Below are 19957 nucleotides of genomic sequence, written 5' to 3' on the forward strand. Positions count from 1 at the left end.
AACTCTAAGAAAGTAAACACATTATGCGAAGTCGATGAAGTATCAAGTTTCATCCTGTGGGGATGCAATGTATTTAACGACATTTTTTATGTGAATAAATGTCATTTATGCGTGCCGTATATATCTTTAATGCCCAGACCATGACATTAGCTTGGCAACACATCAGACATCTGGAAGTGACATTGCTGTGCAGACCAATGTCCCAAATTTCTCACGCAGGGACCTAGGCCGGAGCCGATAACAACTTTCCCCTTAAACATTCATTTCCTTTTGACGCATGTGTTTTGGCAGACATTACCCTCAGTCATGACGAGCCTGCAAGCCTGTTCAAGATGTTGATCCCAAACATACCTTAATTTGAAATGCTCTTGGCAATACATTAAACATCTGGCAGTGGTTGCAGTCATACCCCCCCCCCCCCTTCCCTTGAGAAGCGATTCGCTCACATGCCATATTAACCACTGTATATACCGAGATAGTCCAACCGGGCGTTGTGTACAGTATACAGTCAAGAAGATTAAGCAGAAGCAGAAATTGACGCCGTTGGTGACAGCAGGCTTTTAGAGCTAGGACCTATACCAGTTTACCCTAGCTTGATTTGTACAGTGTTTTGTACTTTAATAGCATCGACACGAATTTGGTGCCGATGCCTCGGACGGAGCCGTTGACTTTACTAAATCGTGACGTTATTTCAGTTCGAAGTCTGGACTAAAAGTTTGATTGGTCAGTTCGAATGAAGTGTTTTTGTAATACAACAACGGCCGGCCGAGCATGTATATAAAAACCAAGACAAGCTTGGCGCGGCGTACGCTTATCACTTATAGCGTATTATTGTAGTGTCTGAGGTTTTATCGATGTCTCAAACGCGACAACGGGTGAATGACCGAAGACCCGATATAGAGAGCGCCCGCTTCGCAAGACTCGACTACCGAGAACTGGGTGGGACCAACTATGGCAAGGCCAACATGGGTGAACATTGGAAGTGACGCGTGTGTTTTGACACTGGATCATATTTACCCTCATGTATGACGATCCTGTAACGAACATGCATGTTCAAGACGTTCATCCAAAACAGACTTAACCTCTGACATTGTCTGGGCAAAATATCAAACATCTGGTATATAGTGACATAGTTGTGTGGAGTACCAATGCACCAAATTGCTCACGTAGTCCCTGTTAAAACATTATTTCATTCAGTTGTGACGGAAATGTTTTGTCACTGGCTTTCGGCTCATATTTATTCTTATGTATGATGAGCCGGTAACTAAGATCCATGTTCAAGACGTTCATCCAAAACAGACTTATATTTGAAATTGTCTGGGCAATATATCAAACATTTGGCTGTGACTGCAGTAATATTTGGATGCAGAGCATTAAGGCCGAAAAAAACCTTCTGCCTCCGATTACATGCCTTTCAAAAATAGGGTCGGTCGGTCGGAACCTTTTTTGGGGGGAGTCATTTTTTTATGCAGATTGAATGGGGTATTCAAGTATATGGGAAGTTTTAGCCTGAACTATTTCCATTGCACTACGAAAGCTATACCCAAAAAGGCCGCAAAATGTGATTAAAACCTACTTTAATTATTGTCAACAAATTTACGTTGGATTATTCTTTAAAAAAAAAGGAAAATTCAGGTTGTTCGCACCATATGCAGAACGCTTGTCAAGACGGGAAGCTATTTGTAAAAATAACGGAAGTTTCTTTGAAAAAAAATAGCGAATATAAGTAAGAAAACAAATAAATACCAATATTCTTTTGACGCAAAAGGGTTGTTGAGAGGTGTTTTGTGAAGACAGAAACGACAAGATATTATTTTTATTTATTCTTTTTTTTTTTTTTTTGGAATTGCCGATAATTGTTTAGGGTCGCAGCCTAAGAATAGGGTCGGTCGGGTAATCGGCAGCAGAAGTATATTTGTTTGGCCTAAACAGGTCCAAATTGCCCACGCTTTCTTGTGATAGATCTGAAACGCTTCGGTCGATCGTCACGAAATTGGGTAACTTTTCCTGTAACGTTAATCAGTGGTCAATATGGTATCAAAAGCAATTTTGTAGATGGCCATGGTTGGGATGGTAACCGATTAAAAAACATGGGTAATCATAATTATAATAAGAGTAGAATTGAGCCACTCCTCTCCCTTGAAATATTCCATAAAGTCAGCGTCTCGAATAGCCTCTCCTAACCAAACTCCTGCTGCTTGGCTTCATGTGCCTTTCGCTGTTCATAACTGATGGCAACAGTGGCGCACCCAGGATTTTGCTGGGGAGGGCTCACAATTTTTTTTTTTTTTTATGAAATTTTTTAGAAGCTATTTTTTTTCCAACAAATTTTGCACAAAATGTTTGGCCGCAGAAAAATATTGGGTATTTTTTTAGGGGGCGGACTTTTTTGACATTGGTGGCGCCACTTACACCCCTATTTTACTACTTGAAAATAGGCCACATACATGTGAACAAGGTCCAAGTGTGGGACTAAAAAAAAATTCAAAAAAAAAAAAAAGAAATTAAATTGACAACCTCGGGTGTGCTCAGACCCCCCGAGCCCCCCCCCCCCCCCTTGGGTGCGCCACTGGATGGCAGAGATGTGAAGGCAGGTTTCTGACAACCTTCCTAATAGACGGAAAACTCTGATTCCAAACCCGTGCAGGTGGGGCTCGTCAGTCTTGGTTGGCTACCCACCTAGGAGAAGGCTACCTCGGAAGTATAAAACCATGCAGCTTTTTAATCCACTCCTGGGCGGCCTAGACAACGGAATGGGGTTGCGCGTTGGGCCAGCGACACACCGTGTAAAAAAAAAACGCTTGCTACGAATTGCTAAGCTGATTCTAATGGTATGACCTCGGAACGTCTAACCTACGATGACGGAAATCCTCTCAACCACTCAAAATCATTGCCACCTGGAATGTCTTAGATTGTACAACTGCCCCCCCCCCCGCCTCCCCCTCCCCTACTCCCAATTTGACAAGAAATTACCGCTCCTGCGCTGACAAAAATGTTGATGGATATGGCAGTGAGGCTAAGTATGGTTTTTGATGAAATCCGAGAAAGTCTGAGAAGTTCTTTCAAATGCGCCGTTAGGCAACCCTCTGCCCGATTTTGTGCAAAGTTTATCCTGCTGATTTATTTGGACGAATCCTGGCGCACCTGATCACTGCATACACTCACGAGGCCCCCTTCAATGGAGAAACCATTACGCAAGCTATTGCACAAAACAACTGCACGCCTCGTGCCGGGTTATCTGAACAATAGCTAGCACAATGCCTCGCCATTGAAAGGGGCCTTCGTGATAGAATTGTTATCGTGCTCGGACTTGTCTGTACACAACCGCGGGCGTACGTAGGGAATGCTTTTTAATGCAATCCTTGAAAATGCCCTTTTATTTTCAATTATAGTTTCGCAATTTGTAAGGCTATTTTGGTATCATTTTGCTCATGCAAATTTTCATATTCATTAGCAAACGTGTGATTTCAGGCAGAAAGCTCAATGTTATACAACTATGTCAGCATCAAAAGTTGTTAGAATTTGTGATGATTTGCTTTCGAAATTGATCTTTCTTTGTCGATCTGTTATTGTGTCAGTACATGGCAGTAAGGCGAGTCAACTTTTCTCACAAATGTTTTCAATGAGCACATTTTTGAGTTCACGATTTTGAGCAGAAAACCCCTAAACTGAGCAGTGTCTTCCTGTTATGACATCACAGCAAAAAGGCCGTCGGTTGTCCGGAAAAGTATGGAAACATTATAAATGTTTAAAGAAGTGCACTTTTCGATAAAAATTAACCAAAAAGGGATCATACAAGTAGTTTTCATGCATTTAAGAGGAGTAGAAAGTTTCACATAATGTGTAAAAATTCAATATCATGAACCCTTTAAACGAGGAGATTTTGAGTTTCAAGATATTTTTGTTTTTCTTTTTACTTTTATTTGGGCAGAATGATAATCATGAAGGTCTACAAATTGCTACAATAAGACCTTTCTTGTGTGCTGATATAAAGCTATAAGAAATCTAATAAGTATTATCCCTAGTTAAAAATACAGGTTTGCTCTAACATAATATTATGGCAAGCATTATACATGGCTCAAACACACAATTATTCAGTTTGGCAGCATGATAATGATATAAGTCTTTCACCAGTGCTTTCTTGTGTGTAGTCATACATTTTATTAAGTGTTATCCCCAGCTAAAAATGCAGGTTTATTTTTAAATACTATTACGCCGAATATTATGCGTGACAAAAGTCATACACAATTATTTCTTTTTCATTCAACGTATTTGGCAAAGTTTGTTCACCTTAAAGTAGGCCTATTCTACGCCGTATATACGCAACATCCTTAGCTTTTCCTAAAATAACAATTAAAGTTTATCGGTGTATCAGAAGTATAAGAGAGTCCAACATTCTCCCCCTCGGTATGTATCCACTGCACTTTACCTTTTTGTTTCCCAATTTCATTTGAATATATTTATATCAATGGACTCATTCTACTGTGAGTAACTGACGTTGAAAAATATCTAAATTGATGCGAGTCCAATAATATAATTGATTATCGATTCCACTCCTGTTCGCATATTTTTGGGGTCTTTTTTGGGTGGTCTTGTGGTGTTTTCTTATTATCATTGTGTATATTATACAAATAAAGCCCCCATGATTGTTGCATGACTTCTATATAGTGCTGCACAAAAAACAAACATTGACAAGAAGAACTCAAAACTACATCTAACCAAAATGCACTGTTAAAATAGATTGGTGCCGTAGATTACACAGTCAGTAATATACTACAATGGCAAGAGAAGCAAGGTACCACTCTCCATAATTATAATGGCTTTACAGCATGCACGGGTTATAGGCCGAGACCAGTCACGAGACTACAGAAGAATTTGACCAGCAATTACGAGGGACACTTTGATGAAACAAACATTGTCCCTTTACAAGGAGATGAGTGTGTATGATGATGTGTGGTGTCCTATCCTTCCTGGTTGCTTGAGCGGTTTAGTTTTCGTCACTTGTTGGTTGTTACGGTGTTTCCTGCAGTAATACAAAAGCGAAGAACAAACAGTTTGCATCTAAGGTTGTTGAAGAAAACTGGAAAAGCAAACAGTTTTCATTTTTAAAAAAATGTGTTCTAAATAAAATTTTAACAGGAACCTGGCTCTATACAATCATAAGACCGTCTTGACACCGAAGTCAATAAAATATTCTCTCCGAACGATTATCAGATTCGCAGACATATGCGAAATTAAATATCGGGACATACTTTCATGCAAGAAACCCTTGCAAATATTGATTAAAGTATCAACCGATTATTGCTGGGCAACTAATAGTTTCAACACATTGTAATATTTCAGCTTTTTACCATTTAATTAAATCAAGGTATACGGTTGCACAATAAAAATCGTTACTATCCAATTGAATGGAGCACTCGTTCTTGCATGACGCTAGAACCAATCCATCTTTCTAATGATAGGAATACGCGGAGTATTTCTATGATGATTTGAATCCTTGACGATGTGGTATAGGATTCGTTGCACTGCCCTCATTATATGCTTACCGTCACTACAGATCACTCCAGCATCGTGAGAGTGGCTACAACTTGTCTCCTCCCAGCAGTAGGAAGGGCAGTCGGTAATTTTCTCTTCGGATCCTTCGCACGCTACGCCGTCCATATGGACGGGTCCGCTACCCTGCCCGAAGTGGGCAGCGGACTTGGCCTCCAGTGCGTCTGAGAAACCGAGCTGGCGGCAGACAATCCCTGCATCAGTCTCGTTCCAATTGGAATCACAGATGGTGCCCCAGCTGCCGCCACGGTATATCTCCACTCGGCCGCTGGTGCGAGATCCGCCGACCAACCGAAGATCATCTGATCATTTCACAATAAAGACATTATCTCAATTTGGAAAACAAGACGAGTTACAGTCTGACGCTTACACTGTGGAGTGGTGTAATGAAATAGGGACGGATAGGTAGCCCGCCCTCATGGTTAGTAGACCTCCCAATCCCCTCTTCAGCTGGAAATACAGGCTGATAAAAATATGTCACGTAGCGATCAGAATCAAATTACCTGGCTGTCAGTGACAGTGTCCCAAAGAAACCCATAGGCCTACCGAGGACATCAAGTGAGCCTATAATCAAGAATCGTTCCCCGTGCTATTAACAAGTTTCATCCAAAAAAATAGATTCATTTTCTAAGTTATTGCTATTTTTTTTTTATAGCAATACGAAAGTTATTCACTTTTGAATGTGAAGTCGAGCAAAAAAATCAGCCCGCTTAGTTGTTGAATAATTATTACTTTACAGTTTCGAATTATTCGCTTCCAGACAATAATTCTATTCTCGCGGGTAGGCTGGTCCCCGCCCCACAATAAGCCTCTGTACTAATGACGTCACACTTTGTTTACATGTGTGCTTTCCTATGGTGCTCAGTGGACCATGGGACCCCACTGGCTCCATAGGAAAGTGCACATGTAAACAAATGTGACGTCATTAGTACAGAGGCTTAGTAGTATCGATAATGCACAGACCGGGAGCCAGTCTGTTCGCAAAGTGAATATGTTTGTGTCCAAAGCAAAACCTGTTTTTTTTTTCTTTAGAGGGTTGCAAAAAGTCCAAAAAGTTAAAATGGAAACTTTGGTTGGAATTAAACATGTAAGTTGCAAATTTATTTATAGAAACAATTTATCATATGTCGGAGAGCAAGGGGAATGCAACCTTAAAAGAATGTTTGGTCCAAATAACCAGCATTGGGAGGCACCAGTAAGATTTTGAATTCCTATTTTTTGTCTATTTTGTGGGTGTAAGATCTAACAATAAATATTTCAGATTTTTCATTGAGTTCATCAGTATATTTTTCCTGTATTTATAAGAAAGTGCTTTTGTTTGAAGAATGGGGTTGAGTACCTCCTTAATTTAGTGGACTTTTATCATCAGAGAACGCTGAAATGTCGTAAATATCTGGAGATGATTTGATAACACAAAATTTACTTGTGTAATAAGCTGACGTTTAGGACACAAAGTCGGATGTGAATGACAGAAAACTAAAGAGGGCCGAATTTCTTACCAGGTCTCGGTTTACAAACGACTCCTGCTACAGTTGAGCTGCTGCATTGCTGAGAGCCGGTACAGACAAACGGACAGTCAGCCAGCCGCCGTTCAGTTCCAGTACAGGCGACTCGATTCATCACGATCGGCCGGTCACTCTCTCGGCTGGACAACCCCGTTTTAGCCTCCAGAGCCTCGATGAAGCCGAGCTGATGACAAACGGTGGTGGCGTCCTTCATATCCCAACTGCTATCGCAGACTGCACCCCAAGCATCATGACGGTAGATTTCCACTTGGCCGCTCCATTTGTCATCACCACCCACTAATCGGATCATGCCGCTTTTAAAGTCTGCTAACAGTTCAAACATAAATTAAGATTAGTTCAAACGTAAATTTAGATCAGTTCAAACGTAAATTTAGATTACACGTACGCTGGGCCGATGTTGAAAGAAGAAGACGTAACGTTCGATAATACAACGAGTCTTGTGGCAAGATTGGTCTCTTCTTAATAAAATATTTGTGGTACATCAGACCAGAACAATAATGTAAAAATCGTTTTTAAACTAAAATCTAAAAGGCATAAGATGCCGTTGTGCACATAACTTTAACTTCATTCCCTGTCGTGAGGTGCCGTTTCATGGCTCAAATCGCCTAACCACATGTATTCCCCCTTCCAGTGATGGCTGTTGTCTGACATTAATGATCATTCCTTTGTCTACATGCATCTAGGGAACTCAACTCAGATCCCCCACTCAATTTGCCATATGAAGGTCATCATCCACTAATTTGTGATGCAAACTACCGTTTCATATGATTTGTACTGGGCATTGTCAGAATGCAACAGAGCTGGACCAACACGAGTCATCGATCAGAAAAGAAACGAATAAACACACCCAGCAAGTGATATCAGCCGACAATACCATCATCCCAACTCCCAACCCTCCAACTTCCATGACCTGGATACTGACACATGTTTTATGAGGGTCAAAGACAGCAGGGTTAGATTTAACACCGATGACATCTTTATAGGACCACCGGTGTTAAATATTTACACCGCACTTTTTGTGTGTGTAAAGTGTAGACGACCTTAAATAACCACCCCGTCCTTCAAAATTGAACTGCATGTTTTATTGGAATCTGTTGGAGTGAGTACTGCACAAGTAAAGTGATTATGCTTTACATGGGGGTCAGCCATATCACCATAATCAGAGTCCAACAGCTTGGATGTAGAGTTTACGGTTTGCAAGATTAAGAGTGAGGAAGGTTCCTAGTAAATCACTAAAGGTGGCTATGGTTTTCAATTAAAACAGTCAAATACATGTACTAGCATGATCGTTCGGCCTGCACCAGAATTACTGTTACACTAAATTAGTTTAACATAACAATAGATATGACTTGTTCAGTATTAATACACCTTCCGCTGGTTCTAATCACGGTTCATCCAAACACGATACTCAAGTCAGCGCTTGCAGTTGGTTCTTACAGCCTTGGAATAAGCCTAGATCTCAAAAACAAACAATTTTCCAACATTTACACCAAATAACACGTGGTATCATTGCCTTTCTATTTATGAAGGCGACTTAGATTTTTTTAGAAGGGCACATTACCTCGACATCCGAGCACTTCGAACCGCAGATAATAATTATAATTTCCAGCCCACGCGAGTGGAAGTATGCGGAGGAATCTTGCCATCAGTACCACGGGGAACGTCACATTCACAGGTTGTCCACTACCATTGCTCCCATTCAACTGGAAAAATATAACGATTTACAATATCACCACCACAAAAACATCCGGTAGTTTAAATATTCGTTATACGCCGGGCGTCTTTGCTATCTGAAGAGCTGTGCCGATATACAGGGAGATATGCTAAAACATTTTGTTGGACATGAAAGTTAATTACATGCGGGTATGGCTGTAAGCACCTCGGTTGAACGAGGATATAATTCAGAGTTGCCTTTGACTAACTGACAATCATCACTTGATATAAGTTCCGCTCTAGAAAATATTCGTCAAATTTATATTATTTAGTCTTATGTCACTTCCGTTTCCAAATCCGGGATGAACGCGTGAAGAAAACATAATGAACAATGAACAATGTTTTGACCTTGAGACATTGATGTGCCTCCCCATAGCTATGCATAGAGTCAGGTGGCGTCGACCCCCCCCCCCCTTACGAATTTCCATGCTGCTTGCGCCCTCAATAACACTATCACCGATGGTGCTTGTCCTTTGTCTATGTTGAGTCTAAACGGACATCGCAACCCAAGCTAAAGTCAAAGGAAGTGCAGCTCAAAGGTTTGTTTAAATTTGCAACAAAATGTTATTTGACATCACTATGAGACCACTATGAGACCCAGTCGTGTTAGGTTAAACAGAAAAAAAGTTGATTTTTTTTGTTGCGAGTTAACGTAATAGGCATACCTTTGCAATTTAAAGTAATTACCTAAACGCAATAGTTTTGCAAATTAACGCATTTTTTTTGCGATTTAACATAACAGTTAACAAAATAGGCGTAATGAAATAGTTTTGCAACATTTTTTTTAAACGATTATACTTTTATGAATTAACACAAAAGCTTTGTGAACTAACTCAATATTATTGTTTTTCACTCGCAAAACATTGCGCTAGTTACAAACGCATAGTATTCCGTGCGATTACTATTACTGTCCGTATGGAATGTGAAACTAGAGAATCGATCCTGACGGGATCCTAGGCTCACCTGTACGGTCTGTCCTCTGTCAGTTAGTTTCTGCCAATCATTGGACTCGCCCGTATTACTGTAGTTTACAGCGAAGGTTCGGATATAATAACTTCTGTGTCCCTGTACGATGACCCCCGTGATGGCCGTGTACTGACCAAGGTCTACCTGGATCCATTGACCCTCGGGCTTTCCATTCGGGCATGCCCACCAACCAGTACCTGTGGGGAATAAAACAAAATGTTGACATTCAAAAATAATACAGAACCAAATCCTGCAGGGTTTCTGTAAGGAAACTACAACAGTTACGAAAACTGTGATTATGACAATAATACACCTTGAGTGCGTTCGATTACTTCCCCCAGCTTACCCGCGCCTATAGCCTATATGTGAGAACAAACATGGGCGTCGCCAGGATTTTTTTGGCTATGGGGGGCAAAACATATTTGCAACAAAAATCCTGTTTTTCTCAACATATTCTCGATTTACCAGTTTTAAGGGGGGGGGGGTGGTAGGTACATTTTGCCCCCCCCCCAACCCATTGAATTTACACCAATATGACTTCTCGCCTCTTTTTTTTCTCTCTCTTTTTTTTTTTTTTTTTTTTGCTTTTCCACGGGGGGATGTTGCAACCTGAAGCCATTTTTCTTCATATATCATCTCAATGAAAGTCATTCATGGCAAAATGACGATAAGACATGAATCTGGAAGTGAGAAACATTTCCATTTCCTTAGAATTTGTACACAATCGTGGAGTGGCGTCAGAATGCAACATTTTTCGGAATTCTCGGCCCAGGCTGCATCCGAATCAATTACGTCTATAGAGCACGTCCACGCCCGGTGAAACTACGCGGGGACAGGCTACTTCGTAGCTCCGTGCATAGGGTAGCAGACCAGTAAATAAACTTCCATAGACCCCAATGCTAAATGCTCCCACTTCAAAAATTCGGGAAAAATACTCACAACTCTCCAAGGTGTTCGAGACACACATCAAATTAAAGCTTATTTCATCATCTTTCATTTTCTTTTCAATTTTTGGGGGGTCAACTGATGACTTTTAGGAGAAATTTCCATCTGAAGATGATCACCCCTGAAAATAGTCCTGAAGCCCATCGCCATTTTGAAAAACGATGCCTACACTCCATTGCAAAATAGAGCGCTTTTAGGGTCCAAATTACATCAAAATTACACAGAACTGCAAGCTCCCAGTCCTGTGCACGGCTTCCACCCATATTTTTTACAATCCCTCAAGTTCATGGCCCACAGCATGCTCAAATACCGAAGATTTTGAGGGCATGCAAATCGTGATTTGGCCGGCGCAGGCAATTTCGGACCGATTTACTGGTATGCACCCTATAGAGAAGCGAAGTTTTGACAATTTTCCCCAAACCACTTGTACGGCACGAGGAAGGATGGATGACTCATATTTCATCAAAAAATTGCGAGAAAAAAATCTCCGACTGCGATTTCTGGCCTGAAAACAAGCCCTCTGTTTGCGGCTACCTTACTGTAGGGCGCCCCCAACGGGCGTTAATTGAGTTTTGGCTCCTTCCGACCCCAAATTACCCCCCCCCCCCCTTGTTCGCTCGAAATTGCTGTGATCGGAGGACGGTCCATCGGCCCTATTCAGATTTTGGGCGCATTTGTTGCGGAACCGCCATTGGTGACCCCTTTTGAAACGCTGCCCCCCCCCCCCCCCAGGTTCCGCCCCCCTGAAAAAAAACCTCCGCAAACATTTGACAACAAACGGTGGAAGGCGCCATTTTGAAACTATAGAGAAGCGAGGTTTTGAAAATTTTCCACAAACCACTTGTACGGCACGAGGAAGGATGGATGACTCATATTTCATCAAAAAATTGCGAGAAAAAAATCTCCGACTGCGATTTCTGGCCTGAAAACAAGCCCTCTGTTTGCGGCTACCTTACTGTAGGGCGCCCCCAACGGGCGTTAATTGAGTTTTGGCTCCTTCCGACCCCAAATTACCCCCCCCCCCCCCTTGTTCGCTCGAAATTGCTGTGATCGGAGGACGGTCCATCGGCCCTATTCAGATTTTGGGCGCATTTGTTGCGGAACCGCCATTGGTGACCCCTTTTGAAACGCTGCCCCCCCCCCCCCCAGGTTCCGCCCCCCTGAAAAAAAACACTCCGCAAACATTTGACAACAAACGGTGGAAGGCGCCATTTTGAAACTATAATAGGTAGCAGACCAGTAAATAAACTTCCATAGACCCCAATGCTAAATGCTCCCACTTCAAAAATTCGGGAAAAATACTCACAACTCTCCAAGGTGTTCGAGACACACATCAAATTAAAGCTTATTTCATCATCTTTCATTTTCTTTTCACTTTTTGGGGGGTCAACTGATGACTTTTAGGAGAAATTTCCATCTGAAGATGATCACCCCTGAAAATAGTCCTGAAGCCCATCGCCATTTTGAAAAACGATGCCTACACTCCATTGCAAAATAGAGCGCTTTTAGGGTCCAAATTACATCAAAATTACACAGAACTGCAAGCTCCCAGTCCTGTGCACGGCTTCCACCTATATTTTTTACAATCCCTCAAGTTCATGGCCCACAGCATGCTCAAATACCGAAGATTTTGAGGGCATGCAAATCGTGATTTGGCCGGCGCAGGCAATTTCGGACCGATTTACTGGTCTGCACCCATAGAGCTACATAGGGTTTGTAGCTCTATGCTCTGTGGAAGCCCATTTCGGACACGGCCTGAGGCGCCCGCCGGACGTTGCATGGCCTTATGGGATACTTAAAGTAACCGGCTCGGCGAGTCGGTCACTTGGGCCAGGCTCGAAAAAGCGCGAGAAGTCACGTGAGAGGTAAATCATTTGTATGTACAGCGGCCACCACTTATTGTCTGGCGGCCGCAAGATAATAAGTGGCGGCCGCTGAACAAAAAAAATATTTTTACACGTACAAAAAATATATTCAGACTTATTGAATGGCACTCTCCGTCTTCCGTAACAAACAGACTATGACAGTCAAATATATAGAACTAAATCCTACAAGGTTTCCATAAGAAAAATACAACAGTTACAAAAGCTGTGATCATGACAAGAATACATATTTTGTATTGGAAGTTGAAAAATACACAGGCTTGGATTTGATGTCATTCCTGTTCTGAATAACTGAGTAACACTTTGTTTACTTTTTCGTACCTTTTTCGTTGTTGCGGAGCCTAAAGGATCAGTGACAGGAATTCGCGCTACAGACTTGAGTTAGTGATGTTGATTTTGTTGTAATGACAGTAAACTAGTGACGATTTTTTGTTTTGTACCCAGCTAGGACATGAGAACACTAATGTTACAAAACAAGTTAATGCAATGACAAATAAATCGTAACACGGACAGAGTGATGCATAGAATCGGTTTTCATTTTGGTCAAGTTTATGGTGAATGCATGGACTATTCTGGGGATAGCCTTCTCGCCCATCCCTGGCCAAAAAAATTGTGCGATAAATCGCTGGGATTTACATAAGCACTTGAATACAGGTTATACGCGGTCTGACTGTTGCATGAGTATTGCATAAATATTGATGTAACGGGAAATTGTCATATACATGCGGCGTGGTGTGCTCACACAGAATCACTTCCATTCATCTTCTCAATTTCAGGAACAGTTTCAGATTATTCAATCTTTTCAGGAGTACAGGGTGCAAGCAATAGTTCAAATAAAATATTGAAAAAAAGTAAGCTGACTTGCGGAGATTATCCGGAATCCACGGAGTCTTTTTTGTTGTTGTTGGTTGACCTCTTTTTATATTTAGAAACTTAGACAAAACGACCTTTTTGGGTTAAAGACATGTAGGATCATTTGCATGTATCTCAGAAGTAACCAACCGAATTATTATTATTTTGGAGGGTATTAAAGATCGTAGGGTACTAACCACCCCGTGATGTTATTTCGTCTGGCTTGCTGCCATTGCGAAGAAATCAAGAAATGGTGGTGATTTCCCAACGATCAGTCAATTGCCTTTTTTTTTTTTAAATACAGAGTACCATGGGCGAAATCGTGTTTCTTTATCAAAAGATAGTGCATGGTTTTTCAATGTTTTCGCGAAAAAAATAGCTGAAATTTCAACTGGTTAGGTTTAACGTTTACACATTTATCTTTAAAATTTGAGAGGTGTCATTATTGGAAACGAACAACGCATGAAAAGCAAATGAGCCTAAAGCCTTGAGAAAGAAAGGGGCTGGTCATATTGACCAAGAATGGAATCCATAATTAATACAATCAAAATGCATCGTTAATAAGTTTTTTTTTTCAAGTTTCCAGTTGTTTTTAGTGTCGGGCTTATACAATTCCTATGTCTAAACTCACAAGAAGGCAACAAACACAAAGTAAGCAACAGTTGCAGACTATTGCAATTAGAGTAGTATGAAGCCCGGGAAGGGACAGGGTGGAAATGTTTTTTGGCATTTGCTAATTCGTTCGCACGCATTACTAATTCGTTCCCACGAATTGCTAATTCGTTCGCACGAATTACTATTTCGTTCCCACGAATTACTAATTCGTTCGCACGAATTACTAATTCGTTCGCACGAATTACTAATTCGTTCGCACGAATTACTAATTCGTTCCCACGAAATCCTAATTCGTTCGCACGAATTACTAATTCGTTCGCACGAATTACTAATTCGTTCGCACGAATTACTAATTCGTTCCCACGAAATCCTAATTCATTCGCACGAATTACTAATTCGTTCGCACGAATTACTAATTCGTTCGAACGAATTACTAATTCGTTCCCACGAAATCCTAATTCGTTCGCACGAATTACTAATTCGTTCCCACGAAATCCTAATTCGTTCGCACGAATTACTAATTCGTTCCCACGAAATCCTAATTCGTTCGCAGGAATTACTAATTCGTTCCCACGAATTACTAATTCGTTCCCACGAATTACCAACTTGTTCCTACGAATAACTGGCACGGCACGTTCCCGGATCCATGAGATATAGATGTATGGGGGACCCCCGTGCACCCCCAGAACTAATTTTCACCAATTTTTGGGGTGCCTTTTAGCGTCCTGAAACACATTTTGGATGTTAACAGTAAAACAAATCCGATGAGAAGGAGATATCCAAGATGGCGGCCAATATGGCCCCCAAAGTTGGTAAAAACTTGGGGGAAAAAGACATAATCAGCCAAATAATGTGATAAAAGCATAAATAAAATGGTTAGTTATATGTTTTAGACTCTCAAAAACTCATTTCTGGTATTTTTTTTCCTATAATGCTTCAAATTAAAGATGGCGGCCAATTTGGTAGCTAATAAGGCCGCCATATTGGTAAAAATGAAAAAAAAAGTCAGCCTAAAAACATGATAAAATCACAAGTGAAATTGTTAGTTATATGTTTTGTACCCTCCCAAATTCATTTCTGGTATCGTGTTTTTGATATCATGCTTCAATTGCATGAAAGCGGCCAATATGGCCGCCAAAATTGAAAAAAAATTGAAAAAAAAATCATATATAGGTTTCCCCTTGTTTCATTATCAGCCATTCAATTTCGCGTGAGTTTTGCACATTATGATCAAATTTCTTTTTGATTTGGGGGGCATAAGCAGCCAGGATTTTTGACTGAATGTCAACCTTTTGACGGTTGACGCATTCAAATTAGCAAACGTCGGTGCGCTTATAACTTATTACCATGTTTTTCGTTTCTTATTCGTTTATGGGCAATCACTTTCATTTTGAGGTCATTCAAATTAATAAGATTTTTTTAAGTGATATATTTTCCCATTTTCCTCCGAGGTTGAGTTTCCCCAAAACATCTTAGCGACTGTAAAATTTACAATATGGCAATGGTTGTACGATGGGGAACCCTTTTCTTGGGTAATTTCTTAAATGTTTTCTTGCGTATGTCTGACCGAACACTTAATTAAAGGGCCCATGCAAAGTAATTGTTCAATGCAAACCTGGAAAACACATCTTTGTGTCACATTTTAACCTTATCATCAATGTTTTTTCCATTTTGAAGGGTGTTTGTGGTGCTTTCTCCGTTTTTATGATGATGCAAAGTTCCATATTCACGCATCAACAAGATTTTGATGTCATTCTGTGCAGATGAATGTTACTGGGCTATTTCAGCACAAAAAAAGTTGCTACGATTTCTTTTCTTTGGTGATCCTTTGTTGTGTCAGTACTTGGCAGTAAGCCAATGAGCAATCCTTTCTCAAAAGTATTTTCTTAGCAAATTTTGGGTGAATAATTTGAAAGAAACCCCCTAAACTGAACAGTGTCTTCCTGAAATCACATCACAGCAACAGAAAAGCATGGAACTTTTAAATGTTAAAGACGTGCACTTGCAATATGACTAACCAAAAAAGGGATGTCAAAATATCTTTCATACATTTTAGAGTAGTAGTAAGTTGCATAAAATGTATTCATGAGAAAAAAATCATTCACGGACCCTTTAATTAAGAAAGAGAGGTGTCCATTTACGGATTGAAGACATCAGATATGATTTACGCCGAGATAATTCAGAATTTTACATGCAGGAAGTCTTAAAACATTTTGACAAAAAGTGAAATAAGTTTGCCCATTAATGAAAAGGAATGCCCGGTCAACCACTTACTACTGGTTCAGACCAAACTGATTGAACAACGCAATACTTTTAATGCACCTTTTACAGGGATGAGTGAGGCTAAAAGGCGATAGATTGCTTGGATAGTGAAATCGAATGATTCTTTTTGATTGTCGAATGACGATCTGCGTGATTTTTCAATTTCAAATCAAACTGAACGAGCCAGGCGTTAAATTGAATGAAAAATTGGTGAAGTTGGCCGGGAAAATCTACATAAGCCAAATAGTGTGATAAAAGCATCAATAAAATTGTTAATTTATTATGTTTTTGACTCTCACAGATTTTATTTCGGGTATCCTGGTTTTTTTTTTTTGCTTTCATGCTTCGAATTCAAGATGGCGGCCAGGATGGGCGCAAATTTGGTCTAAAAGGCACCCCCACAAAATCAAGACCCTTGAAGCACCCCAAAAAGTTGGTGAAAATTAGTTCGGGGGGGGGGTGCACGGGGTCCGCCAGACATCAAACTCGTGGATCCGGGAATGCGTTAGTAATTCGTGGGAACGAGTTGGTAATTCGTGGGAACGAATTAGCAATTCGTGGGAAAGAATTAGCAATTCGTGGGAACGAAATAATAATTCGTGCGAACGAATTAGTAATTCGTGCGAACGAATTAGGATTTCGTGGGAACGAATTAGTAATTCGTGCGAACGAATTAGTAATTCGTGCGAACGAATTAGGATTTCGTGCGAACGAATTAGTAATTCGTGCGAACGAATTAGTAATTCGTGCGAACGAATTAGCAAACGCCAAAAAAAATTTCCACCCTGTCCCTTCCCGGGCTTCATAGTGTAGCAATCAATGAGACTTACCATTCAGTCGGGCCTTGCTTGGGAGATAACGCCAGTCGTATGAGTCTGACGCCGTCAGGCTGGAATCAGGGATGGCCCCACTGGCCATCCCCAGTGGAGAACTCGTACACGAAAGACCTGAAATAACACAAAATATATCGGATACAAGGTATTCCCATTTTGCCTGCCAAATAAATTTGTTTAGGGGACCACAGCATGAATTTTACACTGGAACATATTTTTTTCGCAACGTTCCGTTTCTCTAAAAATCAAGAAAACCATAAAACATCATTTCTAGTTAAACAGTTTTTGCATGAAACGTTCAAGTATTCAATGTTTTTCCTGACAACTGATTGCGATGTTGCAAACCGCTTCAGCCTGAGTTTAGGGAATTTCTGTCCAAATTTAGATAGAAACCAACGAATTTGCTCATTGAATGATGAATGCAGAACGTTTGCTCATTGAACTACTGTTATTTACTGAAATAATCACGAATCGCACCAAAAAAACAGAAATTTACTTCTGCAAAAAGTCGAAAATGCAGACATCTTTTCGTGCTGAAGCAGCTTCATGGACACCATTCATTTTTGCAAAATTCCAGGAGAAAAATAAAAGAAATCAATATCATACTTGATTGTAAGTAAATAATAGGATCATGCAATGAGTGAAATCAGTGCGCCTAGTATGCTATCTTTTTCGAAAAAAAGAGTCATTATCATCATTTAATCGGAATGGTTAGGACAAAACCATTGCACTTTTACCGGGAACCCATATACTTTGCGTCGAGAAAAATGAAGTTACATTTTCAAGTATATCTACTTTACTTAGTTTTTAATAACCTGCTTCAGATTGATTGTATCGGTATTTCTTGAATGTGATAGGGCCTATATGCCCGCTCCATTCCCTTTCTTGTTTTCTATTCCGATCAAATTCAGAGAATTGGGACTGCATAAAGCCACGGTATAGCTTCATATTTGTAGATATGGTTTACATTACAGGGGTGGGTGATAAAATGGGTCATTATATTTGTTCTTGCACAGATAATAACTATTACAGCATGTGTCCCCTCACTCAAAGGAATACGAGGAGTTGAAACCCCCCCCCCCCCCCACCACCATCATCGGAACGCCACACAGCAAACACATAGGGGTACAAACAAAATATTAATGTTACAATTAAATATCAGCAGTTTCATGTGCTTACCTGATATGCTTGAGCTGCTTGCCTGGTCTTGTGACGTCACATCTTGCACTACAGGATGGGCCGAGCATAATTCTAAAATACAAAGTCGAAATTGGGATACTTTAATTTTCATTCTTTTTAACTGGAATAAACATTGACAGACAAAAAGGTAGGCGCAAAATGCGTCTCTTGTTTTCAGGCAACGGTTTGGGCATTCTTACAGCGCCGAATCCAATGGATTCACTTATATTGTACGAAAACTATACGGATACAGTAGTAAAAGTGATGAGGCATCAACTAGCGAAACTATGTTCAATACAAATAAACTATGAAATGAAAACTAACATGACGAAAATGTTTTCAAAATGTACCGTCCCAGTTATTTTCAATTTTCAGCCCATAATAGATGTATTGTTACGTGTGCACACGTTTTGTGCTGGGATCGTGATGCTTGTAACTGTAAACCGCAGACATAGCCTACACAGTTTCAGCTATAGAAATCAGTTGCCTGCTTACAGGTTTCCATGTGTTGGTTTTTGTTTTGTTTGCAACAGAAAATAATCTGTAAAATTACAGTTGACAACGACAAATTCAATTCAGTTTCACACTTACGTGAGGGCGCAGTGATGGTGATCAGCGTGGCAGCCAACACCAGCAGATTTGATGCAGAGTAAGACATTGTTTAGGAATACGATGAGAGAAAGTAATACAAACGTCTTCAAGAGAGATCAGCTGGAGCCGAGTATGAACCGACGGAGGTTGGTTGATCTGTTTATATATCATGGTGCTGGGCATGATGTGTCGGGGTTAAAAGGTGCCGTTAGCTGAGCAGATATATAATCCGTCTGGCTTCCATGGAACGAATCCCCCGAGACGTTGTGTACGTGTGTCTATTTGTGTTGCTGAGAAGCTATATCGGGGACTTCCGACTTGGGTTAAACGAGGGCATAGCATCCGAAGGGGGGTTAAGGGTAGCATTTACATCTCTCTTTCCCAACATTTCGCAACGAGTGCCCTTTTTTAACATTCTGCAAACGTCGAACGATTTTTCAATATTGAAATCTACGATCCTGCATTCTAAGGCAGTTCAGTTACTTTAGCATTCCATTCATTATTTTGGACCCCATTTTACTAGTATCAACATTAGTCAGCGGCTAGCGGTTGCGGTTGGGTGGAGGGAGGGGTATTGCAAGCCCCAACCCCCTCTAGATCCGCTACTGGATTACGAATCCAAATGTTTCATCAATTATCACTCAGTTGCACAAAATCGCCATGACAAGTCAGTCATATAGAAACCTGACTATAGGGACGATTTAACTTTTAAAAAAATCTGGTCACACAGTGAAATTTATTCGTGTTGTTATAATCATAATGGTTTTTCAAAGTTGGACACAGAAACTGACTTGAGTTTGGTTGAACCTGCGACCTAATTTCATGAAAACTGAATAAATATACTACAGAAAAACCTAATAAGGAAAGTTATCAATGTGTTATACAACATTATAATCCATTGATGTGCGGCAGAACTGGGCGGGATGGTCCCGCCCAGTTCTGCCGCACATCAATGGATTATAATGTTGTATAACACATTGATAACTTTCCTTATTAGGTTTTTCTGTAGTATATTTATTCAGTTTTCATGAAATTAGGT

The 19957-nt window shown here is 40.5% G+C and overlaps 1 protein-coding gene across 1 annotated transcript; it reads right to left on the minus strand.

Annotated features, from left to right (window-relative positions):
- Positions 1–4938: 4938 nt before the first annotated feature.
- On the minus strand, positions 4939–19063 carry LOC119738197 (deleted in malignant brain tumors 1 protein-like). Its single transcript, XM_038212956.1, has 8 exons — positions 18919–19063; positions 18328–18399; positions 17146–17262; positions 9756–9955; positions 8641–8782; positions 7053–7382; positions 5547–5855; positions 4939–5023 (listed from the first exon to the last, which is right to left on the minus strand). The coding sequence occupies exons 1-8, from the start codon at positions 18983–18985 to the stop codon at positions 4998–5000; spliced, it is 1263 nt and encodes a 420-aa protein (XP_038068884.1). The 5' UTR covers positions 18986–19063; the 3' UTR covers positions 4939–4997.
- Between the last annotated feature and the right edge of the window lie 894 nt (positions 19064–19957).

Source organism: Patiria miniata, unplaced genomic scaffold, assembly GCF_015706575.1.
Source record: "Patiria miniata isolate m_02_andy unplaced genomic scaffold, ASM1570657v1 HiC_scaffold_3, whole genome shotgun sequence".
NCBI classification, from domain to species: Eukaryota; Metazoa; Echinodermata; class Asteroidea; order Valvatida; family Asterinidae; genus Patiria; species Patiria miniata.